General features: G+C 40.3%; 6 protein-coding genes across 7 annotated transcripts; 4 read left to right on the top strand and 2 right to left on the bottom strand.

Moving 5' to 3' along the window:
* The first annotated feature begins 5 nt into the window (after nt 1-5).
* Nucleotides 6-2,169, top strand: LOC108600285 (transmembrane protein 161B). The gene is made up of 6 exons (XM_017987756.2): nt 6-156; nt 297-970; nt 1,030-1,287; nt 1,350-1,524; nt 1,590-1,862; nt 1,923-2,169. The coding sequence occupies exons 1-6, from the start codon at nt 154-156 to the stop codon at nt 2,040-2,042; spliced, it is 1,503 nt and encodes a 500-aa protein (XP_017843245.1). The 5' UTR covers nt 6-153; the 3' UTR covers nt 2,043-2,169.
* Nucleotides 2,170-2,241: 72 nt separating this feature from the next.
* LOC108600286 (superoxide dismutase [Cu-Zn]) lies at nt 2,242-3,256 on the bottom strand. The gene is made up of 2 exons (XM_017987757.2): nt 3,113-3,256; nt 2,242-2,749 (listed from the first exon to the last, which is right to left on the bottom strand). Exons 1-2 carry the CDS (start codon nt 3,176-3,178, stop codon nt 2,354-2,356), a joined length of 462 nt encoding a protein of 153 aa, XP_017843246.1. The 5' UTR covers nt 3,179-3,256; the 3' UTR covers nt 2,242-2,353.
* Nucleotides 3,257-3,349: 93 nt separating this feature from the next.
* On the top strand, nt 3,350-4,930 carry LOC108598543 (exosome complex component rrp45). The gene is made up of 4 exons (XM_017985227.1): nt 3,350-3,863; nt 3,918-4,499; nt 4,560-4,724; nt 4,783-4,930. Exons 1-4 carry the CDS (start codon nt 3,407-3,409, stop codon nt 4,821-4,823), a joined length of 1,245 nt encoding a protein of 414 aa, XP_017840716.1. The 5' UTR covers nt 3,350-3,406; the 3' UTR covers nt 4,824-4,930.
* A 1,022-nt stretch (nt 4,931-5,952) lies between these two features.
* Nucleotides 5,953-6,722, top strand: LOC108598544. The gene is made up of 3 exons (XM_017985228.2): nt 5,953-6,186; nt 6,243-6,359; nt 6,427-6,722. Exons 1-3 carry the CDS (start codon nt 6,040-6,042, stop codon nt 6,631-6,633), a joined length of 471 nt encoding a protein of 156 aa, XP_017840717.1. The 5' UTR covers nt 5,953-6,039; the 3' UTR covers nt 6,634-6,722.
* Nucleotides 6,723-7,925: 1,203 nt separating this feature from the next.
* LOC108599948 (heat shock 70 kDa protein cognate 1) lies at nt 7,926-11,303 on the top strand. Its single transcript, XM_017987196.1, has 3 exons — nt 7,926-8,197; nt 8,321-8,539; nt 9,483-11,303. Exons 2-3 carry the CDS (start codon nt 8,335-8,337, stop codon nt 11,210-11,212), a joined length of 1,935 nt encoding a protein of 644 aa, XP_017842685.1. The 5' UTR covers nt 7,926-8,197; nt 8,321-8,334; the 3' UTR covers nt 11,213-11,303.
* Nucleotides 11,304-11,586: 283 nt separating this feature from the next.
* On the bottom strand, nt 11,587-19,978 carry LOC108601012. 2 transcript variants are annotated; one of them, XM_017988885.1, is made up of 8 exons: nt 19,827-19,972; nt 16,971-17,964; nt 16,010-16,156; nt 15,795-15,956; nt 15,558-15,734; nt 15,296-15,493; nt 13,089-13,381; nt 11,587-13,025 (listed from the first exon to the last, which is right to left on the bottom strand). In XM_017988885.1, exons 2-8 carry the CDS (start codon nt 17,413-17,415, stop codon nt 12,837-12,839), a joined length of 1,611 nt encoding a protein of 536 aa, XP_017844374.1. In that variant the 5' UTR covers nt 17,416-17,964; nt 19,827-19,972; the 3' UTR covers nt 11,587-12,836. The 2 variants fall into 2 exon arrangements, with proteins under 2 accessions (XP_017844374.1, XP_017844373.1); XM_017988884.2 differs by lacking the exon at nt 11,587-13,025 and having other exon boundaries at nt 13,270-13,381; nt 14,772-15,493; nt 19,827-19,978.
* Nucleotides 19,979-20,933: the final 955 nt, after the last annotated feature.

The following is a 20,933-nucleotide window of genomic DNA, read 5'->3' as shown; positions in this document are numbered from 1 at the left end:
GTATTAGCCCACCACAACCCGCACACAAATTAAGAACAAAAATTAGCTTTACACTTTTAATTAGGAATCATGAATTAATTAGGAAACATAAATTGACACAAAGTAACACAAAGCCAACTATACGTACAGCAAACATAAAACACAGCACAAAAGATGGTAAGTGTTTGAGCAAACAGTGGAATTTGGGTCAACTATGCAGGCTGCCCGGAAAAATGGAAATTTGCTAATGCATAATATTTGGCCAAAAATAGAATTCGACCCAAAAATAGTTACGCACGTTGTTTGTCATATTTTAGGCAGTGCTTGGCGCCCAATTGGTTATCACGTTGGTGATGGTTAGCGTCGTGCAGAAGCTAAGTCCTCATTATTCCTTTGCCAAATGGATACTTTGCCGCACAGGTCTGGTACGCTATCTGCATCCTACAGACGATGAACTACGCACAAAGGCTGGCGTAACAAAGGAGCGTCCCGCCAAGGGCAAACATAAGCAGCAGCACAACGGTGTTAACGGCACCGGCGGTCCACAACAATTTCATGTACCGCGAAGCATTGAAGTGGATCTGGAGACGACACGAGTAGTGGAACGTGATGTCGTGCACCTGCGTTACTTTACTGAGTATCAATGGTTGCTGGACTTTAGCGTTTACGCGGGCATAGTCTATGTCATTTCGGAGGTCTTTCACTTTTTCTATCCGCTCAAGCAGGAGGTTAATCTAAGCATGGTGTGGTGCCTGCTTGTCATATTCTTTGCACTCAAGCTGCTGTCTTCGCTAACAGTGCTATACTTTCAAAATGAGGAATCAATAGGCGAGCGCTCTATGGTAATTGTCGCCTGCTTTGTTTACTTGCTGATTGCCATGATTGTGCTCATAATTGATGAGCGCATACTAGAAACAGGTCTGGAGGATGCGTATGCCAGCTTTAACGCGAGTGCTTCCAAGTTTCTCACTGAACAGGGCCTGCCTTCATCGTATGTATAAATGAATACGCTTAGTGATAAACCTTAAGCAAATTTATATATTTCTATAGGGGTCCCGCCTCCAAAATTGTTGTCAAGTTCTTTATAGCACTAAGTTGTGGTCTGCTCGGCTCGCTATTTACGTTCCCCGGCTTGCGCATGGCCAAGATGCACTGGGATTCACTTAAATACTGCCGTGGAAATCGTTTACTCCAAGTGCTGCTGAATCTCAGCTTTGTGCTGCCATTTATTCTAGTCATATTATGGATACGTCCTATTAGCCGCGACTATCTGACTGTGCGTGTATTCCAGGGAATGGAACAACCTCTGTAAATAGTTTAATTTAGAAGTTAATGCCTTTGTTAATTGTTAATTAATGATTCTTTGTCAGCTTAAAGCCACATGTTTTTGAGACTTTCCGGCTTTTGCTAGTGGTCTTTGTGGTCGTTATGCGTTTTGCCCTGATGCCCATTTATTTGCAGTCGTATCTAAATCTGGCCTATGATAAGATACTTGATCTGCGTAAAGAAGCTGGACGCATTACCAACTTGGAGTTTCAAAAGAAGGTGAGCTGACGTGTTGACAGTTTATTTTGAAAAGCTTTAACAATTTGTTTAATATTTTTTTGCAGATCTCCTCTATATTCTACTATCTTTGTGTTGTGACCTTGCAGTTTGCGGCGCCACTTATACTGTGCCTCTATTTAACACTTATGTACAAAAGTCTTGGAGGTTTTAGCTGGGCGGGCATTTACAATGAGAGCGTGGTGCTGCAACATGAGTGTGCTGACGATGGACAGGTGGCCGCAGCAGGCGCTGCAGCTTTAGATTCGGGAGTGGAACGCGAGTTTAATATTATTGAATCCGCCCAGTCACTACAAGCCTCGTTCGCTAGTCTGAAAAATGTCAGTATGCTCTTTTTGCTTACCAGTAACTGTTTTTAATAAATTTTGTTTTAACTTTAGGTGTTCTCAACGGAAGTCTACAAGGGCTTTCTGGGCTTTGCCAGCTGGTGGAGCTACTTTACACTGTTTGCCACTTCCTCACTGGGTCTAGTGTACCAGTCCTATTTCAACAAGACATAAATACATACGATTAATGTTCACACCAAATATTCGCACTCTACCACCAACACCACTGATAAATCAAAAACTTCATAGCTATGTATTTTTACAGAACACGTTGATATTGTTTAAAAGAGCTCGATTGATTTGTATATATTATTAATTTATACCAAATTTGTAGTAAAGATTTTTAACCAAATAACTCAATTTGAAAACACCGTTTTTATTAAACCTTCAAGGTTAACTGAAATAACTAACAATACACCGTTAGTATAATAATATATGAATGTATGCATTTCTTTATAAATGCTTTATGCTTCTACTTTCCCCTCTTAGATTTTGGCAATGCCAATGACACCGCATCCAATGCGAGCGCCAGCGTTTCCAGTTGTCTTGCTTAGCTCGTGTCCGCCCTTGCCCAAATCATCGGGATCCGCATGTACTACCACAGTGCGTCCAATGATGCTGTTGGCACCGAACAGTGTAATCTTGCAATCGCAAATGTCCACTGCAGTGGGGCCATCGCCTGTGGCAGTTATGTTGCCCAAATCACCCAAATGGCGGTTCTCATCAGTGGGTGCACCATGCTCCTTGCCTTGGGGATTGAAGTGGGGGCCAGACGACATGCAGCCATTTGTGTTGTCGCCAAATTCGTGCACATGGAAGCCATGCAGACCCTTGGCTAGGCCTGTCACCTCGCCGGTAACCTTAACGGGGCACTTCTCCGACTGTGTAAATAAAAATAAATTAATGATAAGGCGCTCATCAAGATGATAAGTAACAAGTCAGCATGACTACATATGTTTATGCGTAATCTTTGTAAACAGAGAAGTCTTTTCCAATACACTTTGCATACCCATCTAAGAATATATACTGCTGCGCTTATATAATTATGCAATTGTTTTTATCAAAGTACAAGCAATCGAATTGATATTCAAATCACCGCTTTAAATTCACTTACACACATACATATGTATGCAAGCATGTATGCATGTATGTATGTATGTATGCGGCACTTTGACCTTAACTTCACAGCTCTGCCATTTTTTATTCTTACAAAGCAACTAGAAATTTATATGCCTATTGCCTACCTCTTGCTCGAAGAAAACCGTGCCCTTGGCATCACCATTAATAACGCAAACAGCTTTGACAACCATTTTCTTTTGTTTTATCGTCAATTAATTACTTTAGCAACAATTACTAGTACACCGGACTTCGAGTGCAGAAAATCTGTAATGGATGATACCTACACTCAAAGTGGTGGTAGGCTGATATCGACGATATAATACAACGAATATAGTTGCACTTTAAAGTACTTGTCACGAGTTTCGTTGGTGCACGTTTTTAAACGCCGGCGTGAATTAAATGCTAAATTATTTAAGAAAATGTTTATGAATTCGAATTTTTTTGAGCCGGGCAAGTCTAAGCCAGAGCGCACCTTCATACAGACAGCCGTAAAGCAACACACTCGCTTCGATGGACGTAAGTCGACCGAGTTTCGTGATGTTCAACTTAACTTTGGCTCTGATTGGGGAACGGTGGCCGTTTCAATGGGCGACACCAAAGTGCTGGCACAGGTGAGCTGTGACATTGGAATGCCAACAAGTGCACGACCAAATGAAGGCACACTGTTCCTCAACGTAGACATCAAGGGCGTATCATTTCTGGATGAAGTGCAGACAACACACGACCAGCGCTCTCTAACACTCAATTCGTTGCTGGAGCGCACATTCCGTAGCTCACGTTGCCTGGATTTGGAATCACTATGCATTGCGGTGGAACAATACGTGTGGTGTGTGCGCGTAGACATCAATGTGCTCAACCATGATGGCAATCTGTACGGTAAGTATTGCTGTTGCTAAAGCTAATACTGTTGATTAATAACTTCACTTACAGATGCCAGCACAATTGCGGCAATGACAGCGCTCATGCATTTCCGTAGACCCGAGGTGTCCTACATTGATGGTAAACTGCACACATATAGCGAACGTGAGCGGGAGTTAATGCCGCTGCTATTCCTACACTATCCCGTTAGTTGTACGTATTGCGTCTATAAGAGCAGCAATTACCCCTTGGTAGATCCCACGTTGCTTGAAGAGAATGCTGCCGACTCTGTCATAGTGCTCAGTTTCAATTCGTATCAGGAACTGTGTACGTTGAATGCTGGCGGTAGTGCACCCACTAATGTACGCACCATCATGCAATGTGCACGAGGTGCGGCCAAGCGATCCAAGGATCTAGTGCAGTTTATACGCAAGGCATTGGAGTTAGATGAGCAGCGACGGCAAGTGCCCCAGCAAGCGGTGGGCTTGCTGGATCTCTTAAGCAATAAAGCGCCGCGGTTCAGCTTTAAGCAGCTTCTTGCTGAGGATGCTATGGAAACGGATGTGGTAGAACAAGAAATAAACGCCGAGCCAATGGAAAATACGCTAGAAGAAGCAACTGAAGCAGCAAACAAACCTGCCCCACAGCAAACAGGTGCGTTAACATGCAAGCACTTTATCATTAATTATACTTATAATAATTGTTTGTATTTAGACACAGTTAAAGCTGTAGATGATGAGGAATGGCTGCCACAGGCAGAGGAGCAACCCATGGAGACTGAGGCAGCGCCTACGCCTGGAAAGTCAGCCAAGTTAAAGCCTAATCGCAATAAGGGTAAAGCCAAGGGAAAGAAACAACAAGCAACGCCAAGAAAACAAGGTGAGTACAAAACTTTAATTTTTGTAATACTTTAATTTGCTGACGCTTATTTTTGCAGCTCAAAGCGATTCAGAGGAGGAAGTCACGCAAATCATTTAATAGAAGCACTGTCTGTATCGAGTTATTTTACTATAAATTGCTAATAACGATTACTGTTAAGCGCAAAACCGTATACTAAGTTATCCTTAAAATAATAGAGACTACTCTGGGAAGTAGCAGATTATTGCTTTTCAATTTATATATTTTTAGAGTCATTTAATTTAGTAACATTTGATTATGCCGAAAATGCGCTTGCATCTAAGTCTGTGATTATAACCGAGATTGCACCAGTTGTTGCCCTGCCAGCATCGCTTCAACTTGGGAGTAGTTGTATCAACAACAACAGGCTTATCGGTAGTTTCTACTGGCACCTTAATTGGAGTATAAAAGTTGGCAGGCTTGTAACATTTCAGGGTACCAAAGAACCGTTTGCATCTATTGTTGCGCATGTCGCACCAGTTGTTGTTCTCCCAGCAAAGCTTCAAACCAGGCTTCGTCTCAACTGGAGAAGTAGTTGAGTTTGTCGGGGGATTGGTGGGCTCTGCAGGAGGATTCGTCGGCTCAGCAGGAGGATTCGTCGGCGCAGCAGGAGGGTTAGTGGGCTCGTTTTCAGCGTACACTATCATTACGATAGGTAAGATTAAAAGAGCCAACATCACAAAATATTTCATATTGATAGTAAGTTTATCTAACAAATCAAACTGAATTATAATTTTCTCAAACATAAATCGCTGCTTTTATAGTTAGTTCTAATAAGTACGGCTTGATATTTAAATATTTGTATAAAGACAAGTGCTTTAAATAAACAAACAAATTACAATTTCAGCTGTGCCAGTTTATACGAAAACAAATAAGGTAATAATTGAAACTACTATGTAAATAAAACGATTACAAATCAGTTGTAATTTACATTACTAATACTATGAATTTAGGAACAAACAAGCATGCGGATAAAGTTAGACGCCGCCAAATATTGAACTTTTATTAAACATATTTAAGTAAACATATGATTGATTTTGAAGGACAGTCGTGTGCCTCAATTTCTGCAGGAAGCGAAAGCTAGCTTAAGTTCCAAAACAAAAACCTGACAGGCAGTTTATATTCCCTAGAGGCTCGGCCTTATTATAGAAGCTTTCATTTCATCAGCTGCAGAAACATTTCTCATTTTATAAAGATTCAGTAGGCACTTGACGAACTTGAGAAACAATATTTGAAATAAAAATAACTTTCTTTAGACTTTCTTACTCTTATTCATTACAAATTCAAAGCAACAATCATGGCAAAGAAATGCGAGCAATACACAGCCAAGATATTGGACCATGGTAAATGGGATTCGGGTGCTATTAAACATTATAATACCATAGAACGCATACAGAAGCAACTACGCAAAGGCTATTGGTCGTATCTAAACGACCATCCAGAAGTAAGTATTCAGTAAGTTAATGGTCAGTATAACATTGTTTATATGTTATTTTTCAGATACGCGCTATTATACGCGTTATTATGCATCAGGTTATCAACGAGAATCCCGATAATGTGCGTCAGTTCATAGCCCACTTCTTCAACTGTCGCCGCACACCGCTGCTAGTGCCAATGGTAAGTAAAGTTTTAATATAATTGTAAGCTAATATATAGTAAAATATTCTTTTATGATTGCTTATAGATCAACACGCAGCTGAAGTATGTGAAGGAACAATTGAAGCGAGGACGCTGGAGCAAGTATGATGCAGAGACGCTGTTTCTAGAAACTCCATCGACCCATTCGCTGCTGTCTAATGCATCCACAGATCACAATGTGCATCCGGTGCTTACCTATGCGTTAGTTTTCAAAAAACCAGACGAGTGTGGCATAGACAAACCGCCTTACTAGGACTAGTAAGCTTGGCTACCAAATTTTTGTATATTAAGGATTAAACATTTTCAAAATTTTCAAGTGTATGCAATACAGATATATCTTTAGAATAGAGTTGTTTATTTATGTCAATTTATTTAATTATAATTTACATGCTTAACGGTTGCACTTAAGCACACCAAAAACTCGCTTGCATCTCAATTGCTTGTTGCGCAAGTTGCACCAATTGTTGCCTCTCCAGCAGAGTATTAGCTTGGGTGTTGTGGTCTCTTCGGGATCCACAGGCTTTGGAGTGACTGCAGGCTTGTCCGTGGATGATTGACGAGTTGTATCAGTGGAACGCTCAACAGTATTCCACCAAAAATCTCGGGGCGTGTAACATTTGATTTTGCCAAAAACGCGTGTGCAACGAGTACTACGCAGGCCACACCAGTTATTACCCTTCCAACAGCGCACCAGGTTGGGCTTCTCAGTTGTAGTGGAAGAAGTAGATGAAGAGGAAGAGGAAGATGAAGAATCTGCATTAACCGACATAAGCAAAGCCATAGCTAATGCCAGCTGTGTTATAGTCAAAAGGAATTTCATTTTCCAAACTTCAGTTAGGTTTTGACAACAGAATTGATTTGTAATTAAGCCACACAACTTTGTGGCTTATATAGTAATTTATTACAAATGTTAAAATGTTTGTTTAAGCACAAGTGTGTTGTGTTGTGTGTTGTGTGTGTGTACACAAGTTCAAGGTGCGGAAGCTTAGAGTTTGTTTAAAGACAAATAAATCGACATGTGTGCATTGGTTTGCCTAAAGTCAATAAACGCTACAAATTAAGCTAAGTAAATAATGATATTAAATTACAATGTTTGGCAACTGTTTTTCGACAGTTAAATTTATTAATTCAAATAAGAAAATTTCAATACATGAAAAGTTTATAATAATTTTTAGTGAAACTGCAGCGATTAATAAATAAGTATATGCAACGAATTGAATTTTTAAAAATACTCTAAAGTCTGTTTATAGGCGCTGCTATGTTGTCTATATAACGCTATAACCATGGGCATAGTTAGCATGTAATTTAAGGAGTTAAAATAAAGCTTAAATTACTATAGAGTCTTGAAACTTTTGCAAGCTTTCAATTTATTTTTCTTTTAAACTCACAATTTTCTTTATTTATGTTCATCATATGGACAGGGGCTCGCTACGCCTTTGCTGTTCCTATACTATATACTATATGTGCTATGCTATGCTAAATTTAACAGCTGTTGTTGAATTTTATTTTAAACATGCACTTCTGCATTTATTTCTTGGCTGCAGTGAGCTTGTGGCACTTGTGGCGTGTGGCAGTCTGTGAAAGATACAAAATTATTTAGTTTGAATGATTCGATGAGCGATTTAGTTATTCATTCGAGCAAAGTGTATATAAACAGCAGACGCTGTGGAGCTGCAAAGAGAGAAAACACTCGAATTCCTGCGAATTTTAACATTCGTGCTTTTGTTTTTGATTATATCGCTATATCTATATAGGTTTGCCTTCTAAGCTGCAGCAGCTGCTTGAGTTTTGAAACAGCTTCGATCGTTTTTTGTGGGGTAAGTAAGATTGTGTAACTTGTGTGCATTGAATTTAAATTCATTTTCGTTTTCACTCTCTCACAATATATATTTATACATAACTGAACGCCTTGGGAACCTTGGATCTTGGTCTATATAAAGGTGCTGCTGCAAATATGCCCAAATTACCAGCGGTTGGCATTGATCTTGGCACAACATACTCTTGTGTTGGCGTTTTTCAACATGGCAAAGTCGAGATCATTGCCAACGATCAGGGCAATCGCACTACGCCCAGTTATGTGGCCTTTACGGAGTCGGAGCGCCTCATTGGCGATGCGGCCAAGAATCAAGTTGCCATGAATCCAAACAACACAATTTTTGGTAAGAACCAGAGACCCCATTAAAATGTTCATGAATGGAAAATGCGCGCACATTCTAATCCATTTGATTTATTTAACTTGTGGCTCAAGTTCTCTAGAGCATTCGGCCAGAAGTAGTCTTGCCTACATGTTATTTTTGCACGCTCTACCTTACACGCCCCTTCCGCCCCCCGTTTTCTATTTAATGACACATTCACTTGTTGTGTCAGCTCTTGCGCTTTGGCCCCCTCTCTCGGCGCTTCTCAAGCGTCTTGCCTGCGCTTCTGTTTTATTTTTTGGCAAATGCTTATTGGCATAATTTGTGTCAGCTCGTTTTGTATGGGTTTGTAAACATTAGCTCAACTTAAAATATATGCAGCAATTATACAAAATATTTACATGTTAATGCACTTATTTTTATAAGCAATCATATAATAATAATAATGAGCAACAATATTGTACACTATAATTAGTTTCAATGGCATTACTTTAAGTGGTCTGCTTAAAAAAGATCAAACATTGCAGTTCTGTTTATTTTATATTTTTAATGCGAAATATTTGGTTATAAAATATCAAATGAACCTGTAAATTTTGTAGTGAATTTAATATTTTTAAATTGTTGACCTTTTGAATTTCATATACTATGAGACTATATTCTTCATTCATATCTAAGAGGTTCACTATATTAGTTTTCTTTTAATTTTTCCAATTCTCTTCGCATATTTATTCACATAGCTTGCTCTCAAGTCTAATGACAGACCTCTCTCTTTCTTTTTGTACTTTCATTTCAGTCTCAGAGACCATATAAAAAACTGCCCCGTGCCTAGACCTAGACTTAGACCTACGACCTACGTTTAAAATTAGCTTAAATGCCTCTCCACAATCCCTTTATGTTGTTAGTTAATAAACAATTCAGTTAAAGCAATTGGCAGTGCGTAGTTTTCATTTTAGAATTTCTCTTGCAGATGCCAAGCGCTTGATTGGACGTAAATTCGACGATGCCGCCGTGCAAAGTGATCTGAAGCATTGGCCCTTCGAGGTGTTCTCGGAGAATGGCAAGCCGCGCATACGCGTGGAGTACAAGGGCGAGAAGAAGAGTTTCTATCCGGAGGAGGTGTCCTCCATGGTGCTGACCAAGATGAAGGAAACAGCGGAGGCGTATCTGGGCGGCAGTATCACTGATGCGGTCGTTACAGTGCCCGCCTATTTCAACGACTCGCAGCGCCAGGCTACGAAGGATGCGGGCGCCATTGCCGGGCTGAATGTGCTGCGCATTATCAACGAGCCAACGGCGGCGGCTATTGCTTATGGGCTGGACAAGCAGGGCACCAGTGAGCGTAATGTGCTCATCTTTGATTTGGGCGGCGGCACCTTTGATGTGTCCATACTGACCATAGAGGATGGCATCTTCGAGGTCAAGGCCACCGCTGGCGACACGCATCTGGGCGGCGAGGACTTTGACAATCGCATGGTCAATCACTTTGTGCAGGAATTTCAGCGCAAGCACAAGCGCGATCTGGCGCCCAACAAGCGTGCGCTGCGCCGCCTGCGCACCGCCTGTGAGCGCGCCAAGCGCACCTTGTCCTCCTCCACGCAGGCGAGCATTGAGATTGACTCACTCTTCGAGGGCATTGACTTCTATACGTCCATAACGCGTGCGCGCTTTGAGGAGCTCAACGGCGAGCTCTTTCGCGGCACCATGGACCCGGTGGCCAAAGCGCTGCGAGATGCCAAAATGGACAAGGCGCAGATACATGATATAGTGCTGGTTGGTGGCTCGACTAGAATACCTAAGGTGCAGCGGCTGCTGCAGGACTTTTTCAACGGCAAGGAGCTCAACAAGTCCATCAATCCGGATGAGGCGGTGGCCTACGGCGCAGCCGTACAGGCAGCCATTCTGCATGGCGACAAGTCCGAGGCTGTGCAGGATTTGCTGCTGCTGGATGTTACGCCGCTGTCGCTGGGCATTGAAACGGCGGGTGGGGTTATGACTACGCTGATTAAGCGCAACACCACCATACCCACCAAGCAGACGCAGATCTTCACCACCTATGCCGACAATCAGCCAGGTGTGCTCATTCAAGTCTACGAGGGCGAGCGTGCCATGACCAAGGACAACAATATACTCGGCAAGTTTGAGCTGACCGCTATACCGCCAGCGCCACGTGGTGTGCCTCAAATTGAGGTGACCTTTGACATTGATGCCAATGGAATATTAAACGTCACGGCTGCGGAGAAGTCCACAGGCAAGGAGAACAAGATCACCATCACCAATGACAAGGGCCGTCTGTCTAAGGAGGATATTGAGCGCATGGTTAACGACGCCGAGTCCTATCGTCAGGCTGACGAGCAGCAGCGCGAGCGCGTCGATGCTAAAAACCAACTGGAGTCCTATTGCTTCCAAATGCGCTCCAGCATGGAGGACAATCAGGTGGCCAGTCGCATTGCTGATGCCGATCGCGAGACTATATTGCAAAAATGCACTGAGACCATCAACTGGCTGGATGCCAATCAGCTGGCAGAGAAGCCCGAGTTCGAGCACAAACGCCAAGAGCTGGAACGCATCTGTAATCCCATCATGACCAGAATGTATCAAAGCGCTGGCGCCCCACCGCCACCCACTCAAGCTAGTAATGGTGCCAGCTCTGCTGGCGCTGGCGCTAACAGCGGACCAACCATCGAAGAGGTAGACTAACTTGGCCAACAGTGTAAGGTTTTAGTTCAACTAACCAAATTTAAAAGAGTTAACAAAATTTTTATGAATAAAGACAACGGTTTTATTTGAAAGGCAATACTGTTTAACTTTAATTATCTCTTCTAATGAATTTGTAAATTCTTTAACGAAGTGCAGCTGTCCATAAATTTTAATTAATGACTCAAAAGTAATCAAACTTTAAAATTGGATTGGAGGTTTAAGTACACCTTGAGCTTTAAGAGATTTTTTGGGAATTATATTTGCTTTCTTTGCTTAGGCGACAACAAAATGGGAGCCCTGAGTCTGGCCTAGCTTAGAACTAATTATATATTTGCTAATGAAAACTAAGTGTGGTTTTTTTTTTTTATGTTTGACTTTATTTTTTAACTTAGACACTATTTCACAAAATATTGCGATGTTTGCTAAAGCGTCTCGCTTGATGTCAATGCATATGCACTTATGTATATGAATGCATTGTTTAGTAATCAATTTGACTCGTTGAACAACTTAGTGTTATGTACAGAATATTGTGAATTGAATTTGTCTAAAATGATAGGTAACTAGTATATGAAATTAAACATTAGCGGTATTAGTTAAAACCATAATAAAAGCTTATTGTTTCAGTATACAGATATGTTTGAACAACAATCTAGAGAGCCATAGGGGTTCGTATTAATTAATACACAAGTAAATAAATTCAGTACACTTTCAACAAAAAGTATTTATCCTTTTGTTTTTCACACATAGGTATGTAGTTTAGTCTAATAATACTTGAAGTTGGTAAACATTTCGAACCTAACGCATAGGAGTATATAAAAGTGTTCTACTTTAAACAACCATAATAGCAGATATTTTAGGTATACATATGTAAATATTATATGCTTGGGGTGAAAACTCTAGTATTACTTTTGGGACTAGTAGTATACATTGTTTATTGTATTCATTTGAAACGCCGCTGGTTTGAGAAATGCATAAAAACTAAAAGTGACAACAACATCAACTAATTGTTAGTTTCAACGGCTAAAGTTAATCGCGTATGAATCAATTCACTGTGAGTTTATTATTCTCATTGTGGACTTTAGTTGGAATGTGTGTGTGTGTTTGTTTTGTTTTGTTGCTAACACAATTTGCAAAAACCTTTTGTTAATTAATTTAATGTACACACAGCAATGGCTACTTTTTGCTTATTACACTACATAATATTATTATTATTCGCTTTCAAGTGTATAAACAGTATATAAACCGATTTTATAAATTCATCTTGCGTATATTTAATCAGTACTAATATTAGGTTTATGCAAACTTAGTCTCCACATTAACAATTAACATTAAGAACTATGCATTCAATTTGATATCGATTAGCTTTACTTTATCTAAGTCTATATAATGTTGAAATGAAATTGAAAACCAAATCCACTCAAAATGAATATAAACAATATACAGTTGCGCATCAGTAGCGTTGCTTACTATGTTACACATAATCTAATTAGCTACGAACTAAAACACGTTTGACGCTTAATACATTTAACAATTAACTAGCCAATTAACAGAACTGAACGCTATGTCTAAGACTATGACTTATGCTCTAAGCGTATAATTAAGCTACATTAGTTACAGTTGGTTTCTAAAGTGCCTCAGTCGATGAGCTGCAAGGACCGTTGTAGCCATTAGCATTAGCATTAGCGTTAGTACTAGAGTTGGCATGGGCATTGGCATTGGCCTGATCTAAAGCGCTGGCGGCTGCTGAGGCGGCTTGTGTATTCATTTTAGGCTGTATCAGCTGCTTGTATGTGTTCTCCAATCGTGGTGGATACTAAAGAAGAAGCAAAAAGTAAGGTAAGGATTTGGCTTAGCAGAGAATTGGCAACTTGTTTACTTCCTGGTTTTCGTCGAGCGACGGCAGCAGCTCATCTAGCGAGTTGGGCGTCAGTGGACTGGGCGTGGCCATGGTAACGCGACCGATGGCGCCGTGTTGTAGCAACGCCTCGCCAATCACAATTTGCGGCTTGTTCTGTGTGAGATGCTGCTGCTGCTGCAGTCGCGCCAAGCGCAACTTCATCTCCTGCCTGATCTCCTTTTGCAGCACCTCCTTCTCGAAGCGCATCATGCTGTAGCTGCGCACCGAGGAGCTTGTGCTATGCACGGACGCTAGACTTGGTCTTCGAGAACCTGCAAATGCAATTCAAGCAATTAATAACTAATGCTAAGCAGTTCTTAAAGCTAAAAATAAGCGACAGCAGTTGCGAGGACAGTGTGAGTTATAGACAGAGACAGTCAGAGAGAGAGAGAGAGAGAAAGAGATAGAGAGAAAGACAGCGTCTAAATATGCAGGCAAGCCATGCCAATATAAGCGCAAAACAAATTGATTTTAAATTATTGAAGAAGTTGTTTTTAAAAGCAGCTTAACATATATATATTTTGTTATTTTTGCAAGAGCAAGCGCAGACGCTAAAAAGTTGATTGTGAACAGACTTGATAAAATGCTTTAAATGATTGAAAGTACAAATAGAAATAGTTGTATATATAGCAGCATAGATTTTAGAATAATAATCTTGATAGAATTTATTCACATGCCAAGGGCAAAATTGTAGACAGCAGCTAGAGAGAGAACTGCATTGGTAGATAGTTTAAAATAAATAGCTTAAAATATATATATATATATATCAAATTGAGTGTGTGTGTGCAAATTAGAATCCCATTTAGATTTGCATGCAGTTTTGCAAATTTCGGAAATTTCCTTTTCATGTTTTGTTTGGTGTTTTAGTTGTGTGTGTGTGTGTGTGTTAAGTATTCAATTTGCAGTAATAAATAAATGTAAATGCTTAATATTTGTGTTAGAAATTGTCTAGATTATTAATCAGGAACATAGTCACCGCCATATTGCTTCAATATCATCTTGTCAAACATTTTTGTTTCTGAAATAATTGACTCTTTTCTTTTTAATATCTTTAAAGGCATAGCTAGCTAAATTGTATTTACGCGAACTTCTAATTACTGTTTACTAATTGACTTTGCTAAACTGTGTGTGTGTGTGTTTGTGTATAAAATTCAAAGTAAAACAAACAAAAAAGCAACATTGAAATTGGTAAGCACATTTAACATCGATCAGTTGAAACATAAGAACGTCAGGTTAAACATAGAATAGAATTTTAGAATTTGTTGTTGTGGAAAAGTTGTAACGATTGAACACTAATTCAGTTTATGAGCATGAAATGATCTAACTGAAATTATAAAATAAATAGTTTAACATCAATTTTCAAACTGTAATCAAGCTGTATGTATGTATGTATGTACATCATGTTACATCAAATGTGTGTGTTATGAACTCATGTACATGTAGTAGTAAGCAAACCATCTTAGAATCGTTTGCTGCAATCAACATCAAAAAGGAATTCAACAGTACATGTATCTAATAGTTTCAAAACATGAACATGAGTGTGTGTTTGTATCTGTGTGTAGACAGTAACGAGTAGGAGCAAGGCGACCACAAATGCATTGGAATGTATGAATGATGATGCATGATTGATGCACTGATGGGACTAATTGATGTTCGATTTACCGCAAATCTGGGAGTTTCGCTCGCCGGCGTGGGCAGTGCGCCAATTTGCAAATGATGCAACTGATAATCGGCAGCACCGCCATAGACTAAACCACCAAGATTACCACCAACACCAACACTGTCACCTAGCGTATGATCGATGCTATTGCATGCATCATCAATATCATATTTATCTGGCTCATCCTCAATGCCATTCATGCCCAACAGGGTCCTAAATCTATCTTGATTCTTTGTCTTCGCCGGCGACAATTCAAAACTGAGTAAATGTCGTTGATGGTTCAATTGGCGCTGTAGCTGGCGATTCATTGAGAGCGTGCTCTCGCAGCTACGACAGCCACCGGCGCTGCTATCAACCGTGCCAGCGCCACCAGCCGAACCGGAACCGTTCTGCTCGTCCAGATCATCGCGCGAATGCTGGCTGCAGCCGGCGCCGGATGTGTGACGCGATGAGGCGCGTGAATTTTGTTTAGACACCGCCGTTATGTGACACGATATGAGCAATATGGCGGCCGATCTAGCCGCACCTGTACGTGACGTGGACACCAGTATGCCCTTGGAGCCAGCCGCCGTGCCGCTGCCGCCGCCGCCGCTATGGCCAGCGCCACTTGCGCCCGGCAGGCCACCCGAAGATGCGCGCCGATTACCGTAGGAGCCAATCGAGCCCGTCGAACGTATGCTAGAGCGTGAAGAGGGACGTGCCGAGTGCACCGTCAGCGGTATGCCTGCCAAGCAAACACAAGAAGTTAACTTAGAATCTGGACAAAGCTGCGCTTCGGCCTAACAGACCCGTATCGCTAGAATACAATATGGGCGGCGGTATGTTGGCATCCCCAAAGTTGCGATGCCTGGGATACTTGGTCTTGCTGAATAAGTGCAGCACCATGCAGATAAGACCCGCCAGCACCGCTATGCCCGTGGACACGCCCAACAGTGTTGGCAAATCTGAGCTGAGCTCACTTAGATCTGCGAGAAAGTTTAAAAAATAATAACAAGCAACATTATTAGTATTCGAAGCAAACTCACCGGGCGTACAAAAGACGCGTCTTGTCGGCTTCGTATAGCTAACCGAGTGATAGCCACTGGCACATTGACACATTGCATTGTGTCTGACCTGAACACAAAGGGAGTTCTCGTCGTTGTAGATGCACGTTTCGTCATAGAAACATTGATCGCCAAGCTTTTTAGCTGTGCAAATGCATAAATTAGTAAGCTTTAGTGGGAGTGGGAGTGAGACTTACGTTTGGCGCAACCCTTTACGGGTCCCAGCTGCACGGGATAGTTGCGTTCACAGGCGCAGATCTGTGTGTCCTTGTCACAGGCAACATGCAATAATTTGGCATCGCATTTCAGCTCGTTGCAAGGTGCTCCAATGTATTTACCCTTAGCTGATTGACAACAGAACAAAAAAATACGAAAAATAAAAATAAAATAGTGTACACACTTTTCCAATCAAACTTTCACGAGCCATCACGAGTGATCGGTAAGCTCGATTTTGTTTATGGTAGCCCTAACAACTATCGATAATAGCTGCTGCATGCCTATAACAAAATTTAAATAAAGCGGCTGCCAAAATAAATGAAAAGTTAATAACTGTCGTTGCGCTCAAAAGTAGGCAATATAAATATTTATTTGCTTGGCCGCAGAATATTTGTTCTAAATTGTGTATGTGAATAAATAAGACTTAAACATAAATGTTTGTTTATTTGTATTTAAGCCGCTCAGTTTTCAACTATAATAAATGAGAGAAAGCCGCTATGCAAATTGTCAATACATATTACGCATACGCATTGCATGCACATAAATTGCAAATGTTATTAGCATTGATTCACTTTCTCCTTGACCTTTTACTTGCAAGCTCAGCAGCTTTTTTTTTGCAAATGGTTACGAGCACATGGTCATTTATTGGCGATTTAATTCCCCAATGATCATAACATCTCATAAATTGCACAACAACTGCAGACGGCTGCCCGTTGTGGCAACTGCCAACAGCCAACAGGCGGCCAACGGCAAAGCTGCCCAAGCGGTGTTTAGAGTGCACTGCAGTTGGGCTTAGCATATTTGATACAAATTTATGTTTGTCAACAAGCTCATGCAAATGGCATTACGTAAAAATGGAAACATGCAGCTCACATTCAAATTATTTTTATGTAAGCAATATATTTCATAGCAAATGATTTTCGCAGTGCATTCACTACTCACCTGACTTATTATTAATCAAGGCCTCAATGTCATCAATATCATCATAGTTTGGATCGTAATCATCATCAGGCACATTGGCATGGACAACATCGCGCTTATGCTGTTGCTGTTGCTGCTGCTGCTGCTGTGGGTGTGATTCACTTATAGCTAGAGCAGCTGTCATATTTGATTTTGTTGACATTGTGGTTGTGGCTGTAGCTGTGGCTGTGGCTGTGGCTGTGGCATGCAACATTAGATAGCCATAGAAAAGCACGGCGAGCAGCAGATAATGACGTTGACAGCCAAATTGGCATAGTTGCAGCCACATGTGCAAACTATTGTTGTTGTTGTTGTTATTATTGTTACTGTTAATATGATAGAGCTGCTGCTGTTGTTGTTGTTGTTGTTGCTTGGCGGTCAACAGCTGCAGTTGCTGCAGTAGCATGGGCAATGTTAACTTCGCCATTTTGACATTTTGTGTACAGGGGGCTGCTGTGAGCTAGGCCTTCAACACGTTTGCAAGTATTTTCGAAACTTTTGCCATTTGCTAAAAGTTTTTCCTTGTTTTTTCGCTTTCTCTATGCCGCTTTGTTACTGTTGGCTGTTGCTTAATGCTGTTTGTTTTGTTGTTGTCGCAGTTGTCGTGTAGTTTGTTTGTTTGCCACTTGGCTGTTTGGCAAATGGCCACCCTATATGCCTAGACACGTATATTACGTATACGTCATGCAGTCCCCCACACAAAGCGCCGCGCATGCAGCTCAAGTTTAGCCTTGCTGCCTTTCACGAGTGGCAACTGCATGATAATTTTATATAATTTGCTCTCACTGCAAAATTGTTCGTGTTACGGTCAACGTGTTCAACGCCATCATCATCATCATCATCATCAGCTGCAGCATTGTGACGGGCCGCATGACCCAAAAAATCAAAATATAAAGCGTGCCTGCTATTTAATTTTGCTTGTTGCTTTAAGATTGATGGCATGAACTTTTATTGCATTGTGGGTACTTAGCCAGAGCTGTAATTACAGAAAGAGTAGAAGGTTATGATTTATTTATTTATTATGTTAAAATATAGTTATGGCTGCATAAACATTTAGTGTAATTGCTAAAATAAACTATACAAGCACTTAAACTGCTCTTAAATACACAAATAATCATAAATATAAAACTATCATATGTATAAATAGCATAAAAGTCTATTTGTAAACACATGTTTATCACTCTTTTAATTGGAATTGTATGCACAGCAGCCACAGCAATAACACTCAATGGTTAAGCACATATGTATATGGCATCCATAAATAGCAATAGGCAACAAAGCAACCGGTAATTATAAAATGCACAGCAGCCATTTACGTCAGGCAAACAATTCTTTAATAGTAATAACAGCAGCAGCAGCAGCAGCACAACTACCAATGTATGTGTGCATATATTAGTTGCGACAATGCCTGGTTGGGTCCATTGTTTTGCATCCTGACATTGCCAATGCCAACTGGAAATACGCTGCGTTTGCGGCATAAAAGCCACTTCATAGCCAAGTGTTTTGTATGACACCCACACACACATTCACTCACACACACACATACACAGACATACTTACAAAGATAGCAAACAAATGCACAGATACTTTAGTAAGCGCCACCCGTTGTGGTGCAGGCGGCAGCTTAGTTGTTGAAAGTGTGGCAACAATCTGAATCATCGCTTTAGAGCCACCTACTCTAGGCTCTAATGGTTGGGGCGCGTGGCTGAATGGGCGCTTAATATCTGTAGCTGTTGCCTTAAGAGGAAAATGTGATAATGTGCACTAAACAGTGAGCAGTGAATGGCATAAAAATAGATTTATGCCGAGCAGGGAAGTAGCAAAGGCACTTAGCGCACAAGCTTTATTTACTTTATTAAACACTTCAATATATAAATATTAATTAAGATTGATGCAGTAAGTTCAGTTACAGCTTACAGTGTGAAGAGCTTATCGTAGCGAGCGATAATATGCCATTTGTTTAAATTAGTCTATTTATCTATTAGCAGTTTATGTAATTACGCCCACACGCATTTCGGCAAATTGCAAGGAACTTGGTAATTTGTTATAAGTGCGAGATATTTTTATGCCTCAACGACTCGTTAAGAGTCCATAAACCGTAACGCTTAGTATGTAAATTTAAGCAGCAACGGCTAAACCGTATACTTAATCTACACACATACTTATGCATATGCACGCACACACTCGCACAGCCAAAGCTTTGTAGGCTCAATAAGCAGCAGGTTGGGTAAGGGCTAAATAGCCTTAGTGGACAATGCTCTGCCAATACACGCGCGTGTGTGCGTTTGCTTGTGTGGGTGTGAGCAAGAGAAAGAGAATGAGAGAGAGAGAGCAGCGAACAGAATTCGTGACTGGCAACTCTCAGGAGAGTGCGCCTGCCCCTGAGAGTAATGTTTTTCGTATATACGATTTTGTGAAGCATGCATTTTTGTGTTTTCGCCAATGTGCTTGAGTGTGTGTGTGTGTGTGTGTGTGTACTTTAAACACTGATAAAAACAAATTTACATATGCCGCTGCCGCTGCTTGGGGTCGCTACCGCCTTCGGCTGCTACTACAAGTCCTTAGAACTTCGGTCATGGATTTGGCTTCTTATGTAGTACATATGTATGTGTGTTTGCTGTTGTTGTTTAAAATGTAGGTTACACACTGCAAAATGTCGCACTCATGCATATACACACATAAACACACACACACACACACATAGACAGGTACACAAATGCATACACGAAGCAAATTTTTCGCTGTTTTCCATTGATAACTCATAAATATGTATATAGTACAAAATTAAATGAGCAAGCTGTAAGCAGCTTAAATCCCTTAGAAACATTATTCAATTACCTTTTATGCTATTTTCTGTCAAAGATGTCACTGTATAAAGAGATACACCTGCATTAACTATTTAATAGTTTTAACTATGCATACACATTTAAGCTTATATACTTTGGGCATAGTACATACATATTTTGTATATGTTGCTTCGCATAAAAACAACAACAAACAACAACGCACTCACCACAGTGTTAGATAATTATTAGAATTATTTTAATTAAAATATTTTTTAATTTGCGATTTTTTTCACTCATTCGCTCTGCTCACTTGCTGTAATTGTAATCGCATTGCAATCGCAACTGCATTAGTTAAACTTAAATTTGTTTTCACTTTGACTCACATCCGCATCTTGCAGGTCGCGTATTAGCACTAAATCATTTATACCGTTCTTTTTCGGGACTACCTCTAGCTAGTTAATAGGCGAGTATGCGCATTAGACGTGAATGCAATTGTCACATTTAGTTTCTTTGCGCCAAAACTGGCAGTGTCACTCTATTTAATTTTTTAAATTTATTTCATTTAATTAACATTCACATTTAAAAATTAGATTGATACCTTGCACTTACAACTAACTAAATATAGTATTTAAATGAAGCAAGGCTTTTCAATGAAAAAGCTCAACTCTGACTATTGTCATCCAGTATAAATTCAGTTCCAATTGCTTGCGCGCAATATAGATTTAAATGGGACTAAAAATATGGCTTCATTAATTACTAAAAATAAAATAATATTAATTATTGAAAAGCAACAGCATTGCATTGATAATACTTATTCTACAATTCGAGTATATATATGCTTCCTAATTAAATTTAAATGCAACGTATCATTTAACATTTTTCATAAGCAAGTACACAAACCTGGTTTGCAACTCGATAAATGTAATTTAACATTGCGCTGCAGCTCTACATTTAACAGAGAACGAAACTTTGGCGCTATTCGGGTGGCAACTCTGTAACATTTAAAGTGAAAAAGAATGCAAAATGAAATTTAATATTTTTGTGCTGAAGACGCTGGCTTTTGCCCTTATCCTTGGCTTTGGTATTTGGTACAGCTAAACGCCCACGCACACACACAGACTCACACATACCCAATTAAGAGCAGTTCCACGGCAGCAGA

This window comes from Drosophila busckii, chromosome 3L (genome assembly GCF_011750605.1).
Source record: "Drosophila busckii strain San Diego stock center, stock number 13000-0081.31 chromosome 3L, ASM1175060v1, whole genome shotgun sequence".
NCBI lineage: Eukaryota > Metazoa > Arthropoda > Insecta > Diptera > Drosophilidae > Drosophila > Drosophila busckii.
This window is presented reverse-complemented; position numbering and strand designations above follow the sequence as displayed.

Bases quoted from the DNA above. Each gene is read 5' to 3' on its own strand.
- LOC108600285 (XM_017987756.2), top strand. The intron at 1,288-1,349 runs GTAAATAGTTTA...ATTCTTTGTCAG, and splicing joins CAGGGAATGGAACAACCTCT to CTTAAAGCCACATGTTTTTG. The intron at 1,525-1,589 runs GTGAGCTGACGT...ATTTTTTTGCAG, and splicing joins ACTTGGAGTTTCAAAAGAAG to ATCTCCTCTATATTCTACTA.
- LOC108599948 (XM_017987196.1), top strand. From the start codon at position 8,335: ATGCCCAAATTACCAGCGGTTGGCATTGATCTTGGCACAACATACTCT. The intron at 8,540-9,482 runs GTAAGAACCAGA...TTTCTCTTGCAG, and splicing joins TCCAAACAACACAATTTTTG to ATGCCAAGCGCTTGATTGGA.
- LOC108598543 (XM_017985227.1), top strand. From the start codon at position 3,407: ATGTTTATGAATTCGAATTTTTTTGAGCCGGGCAAGTCTAAGCCAGAG. The intron at 4,500-4,559 runs GTGCGTTAACAT...GTTTGTATTTAG, and splicing joins ACCTGCCCCACAGCAAACAG to ACACAGTTAAAGCTGTAGAT. The intron at 4,725-4,782 runs GTGAGTACAAAA...TTATTTTTGCAG, and splicing joins AGCAACGCCAAGAAAACAAG to CTCAAAGCGATTCAGAGGAG.
- LOC108601012 (XM_017988884.2), bottom strand. From the start codon at position 17,415: ATGGCGAAGTTAACATTGCCCATGCTACTGCAGCAACTGCAGCTGTTG. The intron at 16,157-16,970 runs GTGAGTAGTGAA...GTTGTCAATCAG, and splicing joins CTTGATTAATAATAAGTCAG to CTAAGGGTAAATACATTGGA. The intron at 15,735-15,794 runs GTGAGTTTGCTT...ACTTTCTCGCAG, and splicing joins ACGCGTCTTTTGTACGCCCG to ATCTAAGTGAGCTCAGCTCA.
- LOC108600286 (XM_017987757.2), bottom strand. From the start codon at position 3,178: ATGGTTGTCAAAGCTGTTTGCGTTATTAATGGTGATGCCAAGGGCACG. The intron at 2,750-3,112 runs GTAGGCAATAGG...TTATTTACACAG, and splicing joins CGGTTTTCTTCGAGCAAGAG to TCGGAGAAGTGCCCCGTTAA.
- LOC108598544 (XM_017985228.2), top strand. From the start codon at position 6,040: ATGGCAAAGAAATGCGAGCAATACACAGCCAAGATATTGGACCATGGT. The intron at 6,187-6,242 runs GTAAGTATTCAG...GTTATTTTTCAG, and splicing joins ATCTAAACGACCATCCAGAA to ATACGCGCTATTATACGCGT. The intron at 6,360-6,426 runs GTAAGTAAAGTT...GATTGCTTATAG, and splicing joins CACCGCTGCTAGTGCCAATG to ATCAACACGCAGCTGAAGTA.